Genomic DNA, 15,331 nt, shown 5'->3' with positions numbered 1-15,331 from the left:
GCTGCTGTGACCGGGATTCAAACTGGGATTTCTCTGGCCACAACACAGAGTACGGATCATTGTACGAGCAAAAAAAAGTCAACGGGCCGTTGACTTTTTTTGCTGAATGTGGGCAACATTGAACGCAGCACAGTTGGGGCATAAATGGCCTAAGGTTGTAAAAAGCGGCACAAGCATTGCTCGCAGTTAACAGGAACACGCTGCCGTGACCCGGATTCGAAGCTGGGTTGCTGCAGCCACAACACAGAGTACTGACCACTATACGATCACGGCACACCGCTCGCTCACCGATAAGCTCTGCAGCTACCTGGACACTAAGGGACACTGGTTTGTTTGCGAGATTCAGAGGAGGACGGCATTTCCGTTAGGGGGCAATGAGCAAAATAAGCAAGTAAACTTAGTGGAAATACCAACCTACGTAGTGGGCAGGGTTCGAACCTGCGCGGGGAGACCCCAATGGATTTCGAGTCCATCGCCTTAACCTCTCAGCCACGACTACACCTGGCCTTGCCTGGTCTGCTCTGTTGGCCGGATGTGGGCAACACTAGATACAGCAGAGGTTGGGGTGAGAATTCCAGCCATGGCCTGAGGTGACGAAAACTCAGCCCAGCATGGCTTTCCGTTAACAGGTACGCGCTGCTGTGACCGGGATTCAAACTGGGATTTCTCTGGCCACAACACAGAGTACGGATCATTGTACGGTCGCGGCAAACCACTGTCGCTCACCCACAGCTGCCTGGTCACTAAGTGACAGGGGCTTGTTTGTGAGATGCAGAGGAGGATTGCAATTACGTATAGGAGGCTTGAAAGAAAAGAGAACAACAACATAAGTGGACGTGCCAAACAACGTAGTCGGCAGGATTCGAACCTGCGCGGGGAAACCCCAATGGATTTCTAGTCCATCGCCTTAACCACTCGGCCACGACTACAGACGTCTGCTTTCTCTCTCCTGCTGAGGTGGCAACCAAGCACAGGGTCAACAGGGGTAGAGGAAGGTGCACTAGCTCTTGTGCAACTTATCCGTACAATCTCTGGGAAGCAGGGAAAGCATAGCTCTCTAACACACTCAGCTAACTTCATGGGCACTCTTTCCACACAAGCTGATGATCTGAATTCAGAGTAAAAGCCACAGTTCCTCTCACAGAGAGAAAAAGCAAAAAGCAGCTGGCAGTTCCGTAGTCGGCAGGGTTCGAACCTGCGCGGGGAGACCCCAATGGATTTCAAGTCCATCACCTTAACCACTCGGCCACGACTACGCATGGTGGCAGCCCGTTGACTTTTTCTGCTGAATTTGGGCAACATTGAACGCAGCACAGTTGGGGCAAAAATGGCCTGAGGTTGTAAAAAGCGGCCCAAGTATTGCTTGCAGTTAACAGGAACAGGCTGCCGTGACCGGGATTCGAACCTGGGTTGCTGCGGCCACAACACAGAGTACTGACCACTATACGATCACAGCACACCGCTCGCTCACCGATAAGCTCTGCAGCTACCTGGACACTAAGGGACACTGGTTTGTTTGCGAGATTCAGAGGAGGACGGCATTTCCGTTAGGGGGCAATGAGCAAAATAAGCAAGTAAACTTAGTGGATATACCAACCGACGTAGTCGGCAGGGTTCGAACCTGCGCGGGGAGACCCCAATGGATTTCGAGTCCATCGCCTTAACCTCTCGGCCACGACTACACCTGGCCTTGACTTGTCTGCTCTGTTGGCCGGATGTGGGCAACACTAGATACAGCAGAGGTTGTGCTAGCTCTTGTACAATTTTTCCGTACAATCTCTGGGAAGCAGGGACAGCATAGCTCTCTAATCTAATACACTCAGCTAACTTCATGGGCACTCTTTCCACACAAGCTGATGATCTGAATTCAGAGCAACGTGCTCTCGCAGGCCACACCACAATGGAAAGCAACCAAGTGATATGAAAATAACAACAAGGTCTCTGACAAACAGACAGGCCTTCGCCCAAACAGGGACTTGAACCCTGGACCCTCAGATTAAAAGTCTGATACTCTACCGACTGAGCTATCCGGGCTCCTGTCTGCAGAAGCACCTGTTTGCGGAGTTGGCCCTCTGCAAGCCCCTTGCCCCCCGACAACACTTTCTCATCACAGCACAGACCTGCGTCCTCTTAAAAAAACAGATGCAGTCGTCCTCCAGGAAACGGCGTTTCAAAGCTGTGCCATGCCACTGCTGAGCTGCACCGTGAAAGACATTGAAGTCATTAGGTGTTACCAAAGCCATGGTCCAAAAGCATGGCCAAAAGCACATTTCGCTTGGGCCTTTTGGAACTGTGCTAGCATCAGTCTTGAAAAGAGCTGTGCATAAAGGAACTCTCCAGAAGCAGATGGAGTGGGGAAAATGTGCCACAAAGGGACAGCCAAAAAGGACTGGGCGACTTGGAAAAAAAACTATCAAATCCCAATCTTGATGAGCCGTACAAGATGTTGCTGTCGTTTTATTGAACGTTTCTCTAGGCAACATCAGAGTGTAGGGACTACAAAAAAGCTAAATTGCGACTAGTCGCTGGACTTGAATTATTTGATATGGGATTAAACACGCAGGCCCGCAACCAAACGTCGCAAAAGCCACAGTTCCTCTCACAGAGAGAAAAAGCAAAAGCAGCTGGCTGTTCCGTAGTCGGCAGGGTTCGAACCTGCGCGGGGAGACCCCAATGGATTTCAAGTCCATCGCCTTAACCTCTCGGCCACGACTACGCATGGTGGCAGCCTGTTGACTTTTTCTGCTGAATGTGGGCAACATTGAACGCAGCACAGTTGGGGCATAAATGGCCTGAGGTTGTAAAAAGTGGCACAAGCATTGCTCGCAGTTAACAGGAACACGCTGCCGTGACCCGGATTCGAACCTGGGTTGCTGCAGCCACAACACAGAGTACTGACCACTATACGATCACGGCACACCGCTCGCTCACCGATAAGCTCTGCAGCTACCTGGACACTAAGGGACACTGGTTTGTTTGCGAGATTCAGAGGAGGACGGGATTTCCGTTGGGGGGCAATGAGCAAAATAAGCAAGTAAACTTAGTGGAAATACCAACCTACGTAGTGGGCAGGGTTCGAACCTGCGCGGGGAGACCCCAATGGATTTCGAGTCCATCGCCTTAACCTCTCAGCCACGACTACACCTGGCCTTGCCTGGTCTGCTCTGTTGGCCGGATGTGGGCAACACTAGATACAGCAGAGGTTGGGGTGAGAAATCCAGCCATGGCCTGAGGTGACGAAAACTCAGCCCAGCATGGCTTTCCGTTAACAGGTACGCGCTGCTGTGACCAGGATTCAAACTGGGATTTCTCTGGCCACAACACAGAGTACGGATCATTGTACGGTCGCGGCAAACCACTGTCGCTCACCCACAGCTGCCTGGTCACTAAGTGACAGGGGCTTGTTTGTGAGATGCAGAGGAGGATTGCAATTACGTATAGGAGGCTTGAAAGAAAAGAGAACAACAACATAAGTGGACGTGCAAAACAACGTAGTCAGCAGGATTCGAACCTGCGCGGGGAAACCCCAATGGATTTCTAGTCCATCGCCTTAACCACTCGGCCAAGACTACAGACGTCTGCTTTCTCTCTCCTGCTGAGGTGGCAACCAAGCACAGGGTCAACAGGGGTAGAGGAAGGTGCACTAGCTCTTGTGCAACTTATCCGTACAATCTCTGGGAAGCAGGGAAAGCATAGCTCTCTAACAGGATTGGTTAAACAGGATCATTATATCATTTGACACTTTTTCTGATACATATAGTATTTTTTTTTTGTACCACTGCTAATAATTAGCATTTACTAGCAAAGGAAATAGATAACGCACCGAGCGAGGCACACCTCTGCCTGGATCACATGCCCCAGTAGTACGGTGGATGCCCCATGTTCGTTTCACTTTCTGAGCACATGCACATCCATATCATCACTGACTGACCTAAATCATCTATTACACTATCCAAGTCAAACAGAAGGTAGTTTAAACAATTAAACTGTTTTCTTTGCTAGTAAATGCTAATTATTAGCAGTGGTACTACAAAAATGATCAGAAGAGTATCTACAGTAGTACAGTCATAATCATCCTGTTTAACCAATCCTGTGCAGAGAGCGGTTATAAACCTTAAGGGTTACAATTAATTACTCTTGAACTTACCTGGTATCAGTAAGTCAGACAGCACATGTTCAAAATGATGGTAAATTGTCTCCTTTAATGATTTAGTGATAAGTATGCATTTTACTTACAGCTTAATGGTATCCCTGAAGAGTCGGAGTCAGAAGTCTCGACCTGCTCTGGTTTAGACCCAGATTACAAGCCAACTAGTTTGTCATGCATTGATGGTCTGAAAGGTACAAGCATGTCCAGTGAAGATTCTAATGCAAGTGAACATGATTTAATCATTGATGAAGTAAAAAGCCACAAAAAAACCAAACAGTTGACCAATAGAAAACAAGACAAATCAACTGTGACCATAAAAACCTGCACGAAAAGGGAAGACTTGAAGCGTGCATGGGACAAAAAACACTACTGTCTCTTCTGTAGTAAAGCACAGGCCAAGATTTCGCGTCATTTGGAAAGAAAACACATTGACATCAAAGATGTGGCTTATGCCTTCAGCTTTCCCTTGGGTTCGAAAGAAAGAAAGGTTCTTCTGGAACAACTAAGAAATAAAGGTGACTTTAAACACAATTCAAAGGTTTTACAAAAAGGCAGAGGACAAATTGTTACATGAAAACAGCCTTCAAATGATGCCACTTTTCAGGATTACTTGCCGTGTCCTTACTGTTTTGGTATGTTCCGAAAAAAGGATCTTTGGAGACATCAGTCATCATGCAAAACAAAAAAATTGTGTGTAAAAGATCAAGATGACGAAGACAAAAATAACAGACGAGGGAGAGTGCAGAGTCGTGCTGCTTGTCTCCTGCCAATTGTAGCATCCTCCGATGGGTGTCAGAGCATCATAAACTCCATGCACCAAGATGAAGTGTCATTTCATGCTAGAAATGATGATCTGATCTGCAAGTATGGGGAATCTATTTATGCGAAACACGGTCGAGTGAAATCAAGACACCAGTACATTTCACAGAGAATGAGGGAGCTTGGTCATTTTATGGTGGTCTCTAAAGAACTGGACAAGACTGTCAGTGGTCTTCAAGATTTGTGTACACCAGCCAAATTTAAATTTGTTGTTAATGTTGCCAAGCGATTAACCCAGTTCAGTCCAGGAAAAAATGAATATGGGAAACCTTCAACGGCAGTGAAAATTGGATTTTGTCTTAAAGGGGCTGTAGAGGTCCTGATTGGGCAGGCGCTAATGAAAGAGGATGATTTGTCAGAGAAAAAAGCAAAAAAATTCTACGAACTCTTGGAAAAAAACTGGAGAAACAGTGTTTCCATAAGCGCTCACCAAACTCTACAAGAAAAAAAATGGAACAAAGCTGATGGCATCCCTCTCACTAAAAATGTCATTGCTCTTAGAGACCATCTCAGGATGGTAGAAGATGATGCGAGAACAAAACTGGCACAGGAAATGAATTTGTCTGCATACAAGAAATTAAATGAGGCTGTTCTTGCCCAAGTTATTATCTTTAATAAACGCCGCGAAGGAGAAGCTTCACGCTTAACTCTTGATACCTACAAGACAGCAAGCTCAAATGCCATCAACGAGGACATCTATAGCACTTTGTCACCACTGGAGAAGGAGCTGAGCAAGATGCTAACTCGCATCGAAATAAGGGGCAAAAGAGGAAGGAAAGTTCCAGTTTTCTTGACAGATAGAATGATGGAATCCATCAATTTGCTAGTTGAAAGGAGAGAAGAAGCTGGTGTGCCTGCAGAAAATCCATACCTCTTTGCAAGACCTGGTGTATTCACCAACATTCGTGGATGTGACTGTCTTAGAAAATATGCAGAACAAAGCAAAATAGAAAATCCTGGACTCTTAAGATCAACAAAGTTACGAAAACAAGTCGCCACACTGTGTCAGCTCTTAGATCTTACGGAACAAGAACTAGAGCAAGTCGCAAAATTTATGGGTCATGACATTAGAGTCCACTGTGACTTTTACAGACAGACAGATAAAACATTTCAGATAGCCAAAATAAGCAAACTTTTGTTTGCCATGGAAGAAGGGACTGAAACCTTGAGGGGGAAGAACCTTGACACACTTCATCCTTCCATAGGTGGTAGGTATCAAGTTTATTTCAAAGCTGTTGTATGTTGTAGTTCAACATTTGTTTTACATACAGGCTTTGGCCAACGGAGTCATTAAAAAAAACACTGTTGACATAGCTATACCGTTTATGGGGCTATACAATCTGCTACTGTTGCACAACAACATTTAGCATGCAATAGGAATATACTTTTACGTAGATCAAGTGTATCACACTTCGCTCTCTTAACTAAAGGTGATGTATTAAGAGTTTTGGACAAGCAGTACTATATTGTTTTTTTTATTTTTATTTTTTTTTAATCTTTTACAGGTGAAAGTCCTCCATCCACCTCGGTCTCACAGAGACAAAAAAAAGGAGGAAGACCAAAGAGAAAAGGAGAGTCAGATGAAGGTATGATCTGAATTTTACAAACTCATCTTAGTAAATGGTTTGTATTGTAGTAGATCTGAGATGGGCACACAGTTTTATTTTCACTCAGCAAGCAGTAATGACTCTGACAACATAAATTTAATCAACAGTACTAATTTACTGAAATTTATCTCAAGATTTTACAGAGATGCTTTCACTTCAACAGTGCACACACATACTTGATTATTCTCACATTCATCATGAGCAATGTGTTTAAAGATGAAAAGCCCCTAAACTAACTATTTCTGTTTCCATTAATGAAAAATAATAGATGAAACATTACTAAACATGTTTACTGTCACAACATCTCCCTGAAGCAGTGTTCATGACAGTAAAGTCTCTCTCTACTTGAGGATCCCTTACAGGTGCTGATGTTTGTCTGTTGCAGATCAAACTGATGGAGTGAGTCCGCCCAAACAGCCCTCACCTCAGATCAAGAGGAAGAGGAGAGCGGTGTATGACTTCTCCCCTCAGATATCATCAGACCACTGCAGTGACGACCAGGCTTCAGAGGTTGAAGGTGAGCCAGTGTTTCTCTTAATTAGGCACGATTAGCTTTTTTAGGCATGATAAGGAGATCCAGACCTTGTTGCCGCTTCAAATTTGTGCTGAAGGTGTGGGTCCAAAGCAGTAAGCTTAAGAAATCTTGTAATGTCGTCATCATCTGTAAGACAGATATTTATTACAAACAACAAAGATATCAAACATTATTATTATTATTATTATTATTATTGATCTTTTTACTTTCCTGTATAAAAATCAGATGTACAAACTCTGCTCTCTTTTAAAATCTCACTCCATGAGAGCAGAGCAAGTGTTTTGATAAAGAAGAGAATTACATATTACAAAACAAATGTGGCAAATAAGCTTAGGGAAGTTTTCAATGTTATAGTCAGTCATGTTAATAATAGCAAAGTTCTATAATAATAATAATTACTAATAATAGCAAACTCTTCTTGCTTACCGTTGCTCTCTATTGGCTTTCTCAAACGCTACTCAAAGATGGCTGCCTGAATAGCAGGGGTCCGTATTGTTCTAGAAACTGGAGAATTCCAGCAGATTTCTTACATCGAGTACAAGTGAGCGTTAAGGCAATTCTAGGACAGAAGCATGGGTAAAATAAAATATAGGTTAAAGATTTTGATACTAATGTTAATCTTTATACAGTTTAAAATTCTGTTTGCATAATTATGTACGTTTGTATAATATACATAATACAGTTCTGGTAAAGAAAGTAATTCTTACCTTGCTCTTGTCTTCATTTAAACCACAGTGTTCTAGATTTTTGTTCTGACCAAATGCGTTTTTAAGTAACACATTTTATACTGTGTTCACCCCTGTACTTGGTGTTATATACTAGTACTTTGACCAATCAAAATGCATCTTATCAGGTGTACACAAGGTCTCAGATGTTGGAGTCAGAATGTTTAGTGATTGTACTGAAAGTCCATTTGCAAGAAGTCAGCTTGTTGTTTAAGACTCCTAGTCATTATCAGTGCTTCAGTAGAGTATTTGAGCTTTCTCTGACAGCTGATGTTTGTCTGTTGCAGAAAAAACTCACGAAGTGAGCTTGACCAAACCCTCACCTCAGATCAAGAGGAAGAAGAAGAGAGCAGTTTATGACTTCTCCCCTCAGAAATCATCAGACCACTGCAGTGATGACCAGGCTTCAGAGGTTAAAGGTGAGGCAGTCCCAGATAGTAAGCACTTGGTTGGTTCACCTAGTGAAGTACTCTTGGTTTAGTTGCATTTATTTACCTATGGCCCAAGCACTTTTTGCCGTAACAGGTCCGCCCAGTGTTTAATTTAAACAGATTTCATAGTAACTACTGTGGTGAAGAGCGTAAATTAGCATAAATTAATGTTAATTTGGCATAAATTACTGTGATTATGACAAGAAAAACAAGAAACGTTTATAATGTTAATTTTTGTTGTTTAAAAGTTTAGTTCTCTGATCTGATCTTGTCAGTGTCGTTTAATGTTATGAAATATGACACCGTGTTGATTATACTGTACTGAGAGCAGACTGAGAGCCAGCCATAATCAGGTTTATAAAATGCACTGTACGTCTAAATCACTCAAAACACACAGACATCAAGAATCAGCGTATGCATCTCGATGATGGTGACAACTACCTTGTTGCAGTGCATTGCGGCATAAAGCATGTCACCATTGTTGACTTGTACACTGATTCTTGTTGTCTGTGTGTTTTGAGTGATTAAGTGATGATTTCTTTTTAAACCTGATAAATGCACCGCTGGGTCTCAATATGCAAAATCATGATTTACTCCACAGTTCAGTGTAAATCAAGGTAGATATGCAGATCTCTGTGATAGTGCATGTTGTTTAACAGGGAGGGAACTGGATCTAAGTTTCAGTGGTTTTTTTGGGGGGTTTTTCCCACTTGGTTTCCAGTGTGTGTGCTGGTTTGGGTCGAGGACCCAGGCATATAGTGGCCCGCACCATATGCCAGGTTATGGCCTGAAAGTGGCCTAGATAGAGTTTGCTATCAGGGGTGTTTCTCATGAAATCTGAACAAACAAATTCTGGTTAGGCTAGGCTTTACTGAATCACTGACAGTGAAATCTGATCATTAGAGGTAGACGTTGACCATCCACAGTGCTGAAGCATTCACTGACCGCTGATGTTTGACTGTTGCAGATCAGACTGATAGAGTGAGCTCTTCTGAGCAGCCCTCACCTCAGATCAAGAAGAAGAGAGTGGCCAAGGGGAAAGCAAATGGTACATTTCTTAAATCTTTGCAACTAGCAATTGTGAGAATTGATGAATGTAAAGATTATTATAGCAGTTATTGTACTAATATCTTTTTTGTTTTGTTTTTTGCTAAAAATATTGCTTCACATAGGTGAATCCATCCATTATAGGCCATGCAAATTCAGTTTGTAGTCAGTGTAGGCATGTCCGGTATCTCATTTCCAGGATGCTATTAATTGACAGGTTTTATCACAGTATACATTATTATCATGATATTCAGTTTAATAGAAAATTGAAAAGCAAAATCCATAATAAAACTGTTTTTAAAAGAGCTTAACCAACATCAGTGTTTACCTCACAGAAACAACTTTAATTATTTAAATAACAAACAGTACCTCAAACATCTGAGCACAAATAAATGGATGCAGGTGAAGACTGTGGCTGAATCCTCTGAGACTGTGGGCTGATGATCCAGCACTGCTGCATGGCACAAACAGACCAGACATTAATCCTTTGATTAAATATTCTACAAATGTATATACATTCCAGAAATATATAATTATTTTGTTCTACAACAGTCCTGCTGCGAGAAACGATGATGATGCTGAGCTGAAATTCCCTCTTTATTTGCAGCTTTCTTGCAGTGCAATAGTAATAATGAACTCTGAAAATAGGCAAATATACAGATAACATCTTTAAATGAGCATTACTGACACATACTAACTTACTGTCTGTTTTCTGAACAAGCCAGGCGCTCTGCTAATTTAACCAGGTGGACTTTTATAAGCAGCAAGTTCATTTGCACTGTGTGGCAGACAGCGTCCATCATCAGCTTACAGTCTAAATTATTCTTTCACACTGCATCTTTTCAAAATTATTATATTTGGTTTGTTATTATATGTGACACATTAAACTACGCTGACACAAGCTAGTTTTAAACTGTTTAACATCCTGTCCTTCAACTGGTGAATTTTAATTAATGTTAAAGATGGAGATGAGCAGTAAACTTACCTTTATCTCCCTGAACTGCACTGAATGGTGGTCGTGAAACTGAGCGCGTTAGACGTGTTCCTGTGTTTCTCTGCCAGTTTTTGTCCTCGTGTCACACAGAGTGAATCTTCCACCAGAAGTCCCTCGTCTTTTTCCAAAATAATAATTCCAATCTTTGGATAAATTGTCAGTCGTCGTCCTTTCGCCATGCTTCTCCATGTGGGAATAGTGTGCATTAGTGTGCTCTCCTCCTTTACGCAGTTAATGTAATACCTGTACATGTCTAGGTCAGGGAACAGTCCAGGAATTTGATATTTGGCCGATAGTGGTGGCCTTGTATCATGATTCAGTGTGCTGTACAATACTGAACTCTTGGATCATGATTTATTCCTATAGGTCAAAGCAGATTTGATTCCTAATGTCATTACTCTTTTAATTTACTGACTGATTAGCTCTGATACACAGGTAACATCTTTGGGGAAAAGGTTTTTAATGATATAATTGCATTTACAGTCAAGAACTATGTAAGAAAGCTACATTTTGGTCTGGTTTTTATGGTTATACCATCCATTTTGTCTTATCAGTTGTGACCACCACGATAACCAAACGCCCGTGGAGTGATGAGGAGAGAAGGGCGGTCAGTAAGCATCTGAGTAGCTACATTGCGCAACGCAGAGTTTCAGGTAAAGCCGCTTGCATGAACTGTCTTACTGAAGAAACCGCTCTCAGGGAGAGAACGTGGACGGACGTAAAAAACTGTGTGTACAACACCATCGTTACCCTCAAGCGGAAATCTGCGACCAGAATGCTTCAGTTTTGAAAGGATTCGTTTACTTCATTAACATTTTGTATAGTGAATGCACTCACCCTCCTGCCATCTAAGATGTTCATGCCTTTCTTTCTTCAGTTTTAAAGACATTGGTTTTTAAGATAAACTGAGGAAAGAAAGACATGCACTTCTTGGATAACAAGAGGCGGAGCACATCTGTCAACTTGTTCTGGAAGTAAACTAATCCTTTCAAACCCTGTGCCTTTCTATTCTCTCTCTTATTCTGTTTGTTCCTTAATTTCTGTTGTTTATGTCAGTCAGGGACTGGTTTGGATTAGTGATGTTTAAGGAGGTTTATGAGTAAGAAAATGTTGTAAAGAAATATTTAAGTAGCCTGTTATTGAACATCAGTTGAAAGATTATATTGCGGCCTGTTTTGGCATTTCTCCAGCAGCTTCTTGGTGATTTTAGCAGAAAAATGCTTAGTGATTCAATAAAATTGAATGTGTTTGTAAAGATTATTTGAGTATTTATTCTGGTGCTGGTGTTTAGTTCAATAAGGACTGAGAGCTGTCCACATTAAAACAAACAACATATAATGTATTAATGTTATACTTCATATAATTCCGCCTGGAATGAACTCAATGGCGCCCCCATCAGGAATGAACTCAACAGAAAATGTCCTCGCTCCGCAGGTTAAAAACTTTTTCCTTTTATTAATGTTTTTAATGAATCTGAGGTGATAACCCTAATCCTGGAGACACCTAGTGTTGAAATACAGTGAACATCTACTTGTAGCTGTGTCAGAAAGGGTGGACCTCGTTTTATCTTGTCATATTTATTCTTCTTGTTCTTCTTCTTCTTGTTCTTTCTATTCCTTGCTTTAGTTTTTCTTCTCTGAGTCTCTTCTGAACTGGAACTGGAAGAGGTGTCATCACAGGATTCGTCTGTCACTGATGACTACATCAGTTGATGCGTTCTCAACACTAAATAGGTCAACAGCACTGGATTCTTCACGTCCAACTGATGAACCAGAAATCAGATCATCTGAATGTAAAATCAATACAAATGATTGAAAAAGTTTTTTTGCAATATACTATTTGAAACAGTGCACAACCAGTCTAATCTATACAAAATAATATACACAGTGTCTGTATTAACTTATACATTATACAAAACAATATGTTCAGCTCTTTGCTGCTGCATTGAAAGCTCCACTACTTGCTGGCGAAGTTCACTGTTCAAGGCTTCCAGCTTATTAACTTTATTTTGTAGCACTTCTGCCTTGTTCTGTCACATCAGTATTTCTAGCTTTATTGGTTTCGTTGTATTCACTGGAAGTAAAACAGGGTGACAGTTATATTTCATCTTTTGTATAGTGTTAACATTTATATAATTATACTGTATGAAGTTAGCAGTTTAAAGAGGTAACAGATAGGCTTACCTTCACCCTTCACGCTTCCTAGGTTGTGTTTTTTTACAGGTGTTGTACTGAGACATCTATAAATATTAAAAATCATTTTAGAAGGTGGCAAAACTTTTAAGGCCATTGGGCAGTTAGTTAAACAGTGTTGTGCTGAAATGTCCTGAAAACTTGTCAGACCAAGCAGTTATTTACTTTTTGGTTTTATATTTAAGCAAACCCTGCTGAAAAATCCAGCTTAAACCAGCCTAGGCTGGTTGGCTGGTTTTAGCTGGTCGACCAGCCTGGTTTTAGAGGGGTTTTGGCCATTTCCAGGCTGGTTTCCAGCCCTTTCCAGCCTGGTCCTAGCTGGTCAGGCTGGAAAATGACTAGCTAAATCCGGCTCAAACCACCTTGAGCAGCCTGGTTTAAGCTGGACATAGCTGGTTTTGGCTGTGCTCCCAGCCTGGCTAGGCTGGTCAAGCTGGACATTTTCTAGACTGACTAGCTAAGACCAGGCTGGAAATGGCTGGAAACTAGCCTGGAAATGGCCAAAACCCCTCTAAAACCAGGCTGGTCGACCAGCTAAAACCAGCCAACCAGCCTAGGCTGGTTTAAGCTGTTTTTGACAGCAGGGAAATTTTAAGGGAACTGGATAAAATTATCAATAATAATATTTTAATATAATGTAATCATTTTCATTTTAAATAATTATATATATATATATATATATATATATATATATATATATATATATATATATATATATATATATCCACACACACACACACACACAGTCTAAAAATGAATATTAAGCATGTATTATACACCCAATCTAAAGATATATTATTAAATCATGCAAAACTACTTGAAGTTTATACACGTCTTCAAAATCATAAAATGTGTGAGCACGCATTCAAAGAGAGCGCCTTCGATCTCCTTCGTGCTCGAGAAAGAGTAGTATAAGTTACTGTAGCATGTAACTGCTTCATTTAAAAGGGTTTGAAAAAAACAGACTCAAGTCAAGGAGTCGATTCCTGTCCTGGAGTCGATTTCGAGAGTAGGTTCATTGAGAGTCGAGGAATCGACTCTCATTCTCTACAGACTGATTTAGGAATCCAGTTGTTTTGCCATTGTACACATGTACACAATATTAAATCTCATTACATTTTTACAGTCCATAAATCACGTTTTTTGAACCCAAGAAACAACATAAAAACATTATATTTAAAATGACTAAAAACTGAATTATCTTTACAAATAAACTCTTCAAATTCTATTTAGATTACTTGTTTCCAAAAAACATCCCTGAATAAAAGTACAGCACAAGTGCAGCACAGTATTGCCACAGCATTGGGATATTAGATTATATATCAGCACAATGCACAAGTGTAGTAAAGTTGTACGTAAATATACTGCAAATTGTACTGTTGTTGAACTTATTGTAATTTTATTTGAATTTTATAATTCATTATTTTGCATTTGCACATTTTACTTCAGTTATCCTCCTTTAAACTGTTGATATACTGTAGTTTTGCTTCCGTTTACTAAAGTTATTTTTGTAAGGGTTTGTTTAGGCTATATTGTATTGTAAGTATGAAATGTAAAAGTAACACACCGCTCTCCTAGAGGTGCACCTGTGGTAACATATATAGCACGCTTCAAAGGGAAGCTCCACAAAAATAACTACACTCCAACAAAGACTAAATATTTTTTCTTTTGAAAGACGAGACTAGCATGAATAGAATGATTTCAACAAAGAAACTCACCTCTTAAGCAAGAATCCAGGCAATCCAATCTGTAAAAACATTAGTCCACAACTTATTCATACATTGATTAACATCCATGGAATACACTGCTATTATCCAAACTAATCCTTGCAGTATGTTCAATGGAGTAGCGTCTCCAGTCATAATACTAAAGATTTTGGTCAACAAAATGGCCGCCGGTCTCTTGCATTTTCGATTGACACTCCTTTGAGCCAATAGCTGAAAGGGGAAGCGTCACCATCCAATTAGCTTTAAAAAACTTGAGATGGTCCCGCCCTCTCTCTAATGAATGGGCTCTGTGGCAAAGACTTTGTGAATGAATTGGCCAGATATGCTTGTGATTTTAATCATGTTAAGATTCTAAACGTAATGTTATTCATGGATTAAAGGGGTGGTCCACTACGATATCATATTTTAAACTTTAGTTGATGTGTAATGTAGCTGTGTGAACATAAACAGTATCTCTGAATGTAAAATGCTCAAAGTTCAATGCAAAGGGAGACTTTGGTTTTTACAGAGTTAGCTTTGTAAAGCCTACAAAAAATACTTCCGGGCCGGTGAGATCACAAACATACTTTTACCGCGCACACACACTGCGCAGCTAAGGGGCGTAGCCAGAGGCACTGTAATGTTACTGCAGAGAAAGCTGAAATGCCGTTTAAATGCTGCTATTTCCACAGAGCTTCTTCTCTTTCTGTATTTAAGCTTCCAAATGACACGACACAAAGACAGAAGTGCTTACAGTTCAATATTAATTATGTTCCAGAGAATTATAAAATACATAGCAAGCATGATTTGACAAAACACAGCTTCCAGAATCTCTCCCAGTTCAGTGTTAGATTCAGTTAAAATCTCCTCAAAGGAGTAGCTCCAACAAGCAGAAGCTGTAGCCTGTGAGTTTTTATTTGTTAAAATGTATCATGACAGTGTCTAGCCTTAACAGTATTGTAGCAAAGATGTAAACAATAGGAAATGCTGTTTGGCACCGCTCTATTATCATTATGTTTAAATATTCTAATAGTTCTTTTTTAACATATTCTACACATGTTAAATCATTCAAATGATTAGGGTTAAATCACCAAAATGTCTTTTTGGGTTTATTGTCCAGGTCAG

General features: G+C 40.8%; 1 protein-coding gene and 8 non-coding genes across 9 annotated transcripts; 1 reads left to right on the top strand and 8 right to left on the bottom strand.

The window, feature by feature from the left end:
* Positions 1-417: 417 nt before the first annotated feature.
* Positions 418-499, bottom strand: trnas-cga (transfer RNA serine (anticodon CGA)). The gene has a single exon. It is a non-coding gene; the product is annotated as a tRNA-Ser (tRNA).
* Positions 500-847: 348 nt separating this feature from the next.
* trnas-aga (transfer RNA serine (anticodon AGA)) lies at positions 848-929 on the bottom strand. Its single transcript has one exon. It is a non-coding gene; the product is annotated as a tRNA-Ser (tRNA).
* A 245-nt stretch (positions 930-1,174) lies between these two features.
* On the bottom strand, positions 1,175-1,256 carry trnas-uga (transfer RNA serine (anticodon UGA)). The gene has a single exon. It is a non-coding gene; the product is annotated as a tRNA-Ser (tRNA).
* A 344-nt stretch (positions 1,257-1,600) lies between these two features.
* Positions 1,601-1,682, bottom strand: trnas-cga (transfer RNA serine (anticodon CGA)). Its single transcript has one exon. It is a non-coding gene; the product is annotated as a tRNA-Ser (tRNA).
* A 279-nt stretch (positions 1,683-1,961) lies between these two features.
* trnak-uuu (transfer RNA lysine (anticodon UUU)) lies at positions 1,962-2,034 on the bottom strand. Its single transcript has one exon. It is a non-coding gene; the product is annotated as a tRNA-Lys (tRNA).
* Positions 2,035-2,634: 600 nt separating this feature from the next.
* Positions 2,635-2,716, bottom strand: trnas-uga (transfer RNA serine (anticodon UGA)). The gene has a single exon. It is a non-coding gene; the product is annotated as a tRNA-Ser (tRNA).
* Positions 2,717-3,060: 344 nt separating this feature from the next.
* Positions 3,061-3,142, bottom strand: trnas-cga (transfer RNA serine (anticodon CGA)). Its single transcript has one exon. It is a non-coding gene; the product is annotated as a tRNA-Ser (tRNA).
* A 348-nt stretch (positions 3,143-3,490) lies between these two features.
* trnas-aga (transfer RNA serine (anticodon AGA)) lies at positions 3,491-3,572 on the bottom strand. Its single transcript has one exon. It is a non-coding gene; the product is annotated as a tRNA-Ser (tRNA).
* Positions 3,573-4,770: 1,198 nt separating this feature from the next.
* Positions 4,771-11,563, top strand: LOC130222319 (uncharacterized). Its single transcript, XM_056454903.1, has 6 exons — positions 4,771-6,177; positions 6,475-6,555; positions 6,962-7,093; positions 8,124-8,255; positions 9,235-9,315; positions 10,863-11,563. Exons 1-6 carry the CDS (start codon positions 4,785-4,787, stop codon positions 11,096-11,098), a joined length of 2,055 nt encoding a protein of 684 aa, XP_056310878.1. The 5' UTR covers positions 4,771-4,784; the 3' UTR covers positions 11,099-11,563.
* The last annotated feature ends 3,768 nt before the right edge of the window (positions 11,564-15,331 follow it).

This window comes from Danio aesculapii, chromosome 4, assembly GCF_903798145.1.
Source record: "Danio aesculapii chromosome 4, fDanAes4.1, whole genome shotgun sequence".
Classification (NCBI taxonomy): Eukaryota; Metazoa; Chordata; class Actinopteri; order Cypriniformes; family Danionidae; genus Danio; species Danio aesculapii.
This window is presented reverse-complemented; position numbering and strand designations above follow the sequence as displayed.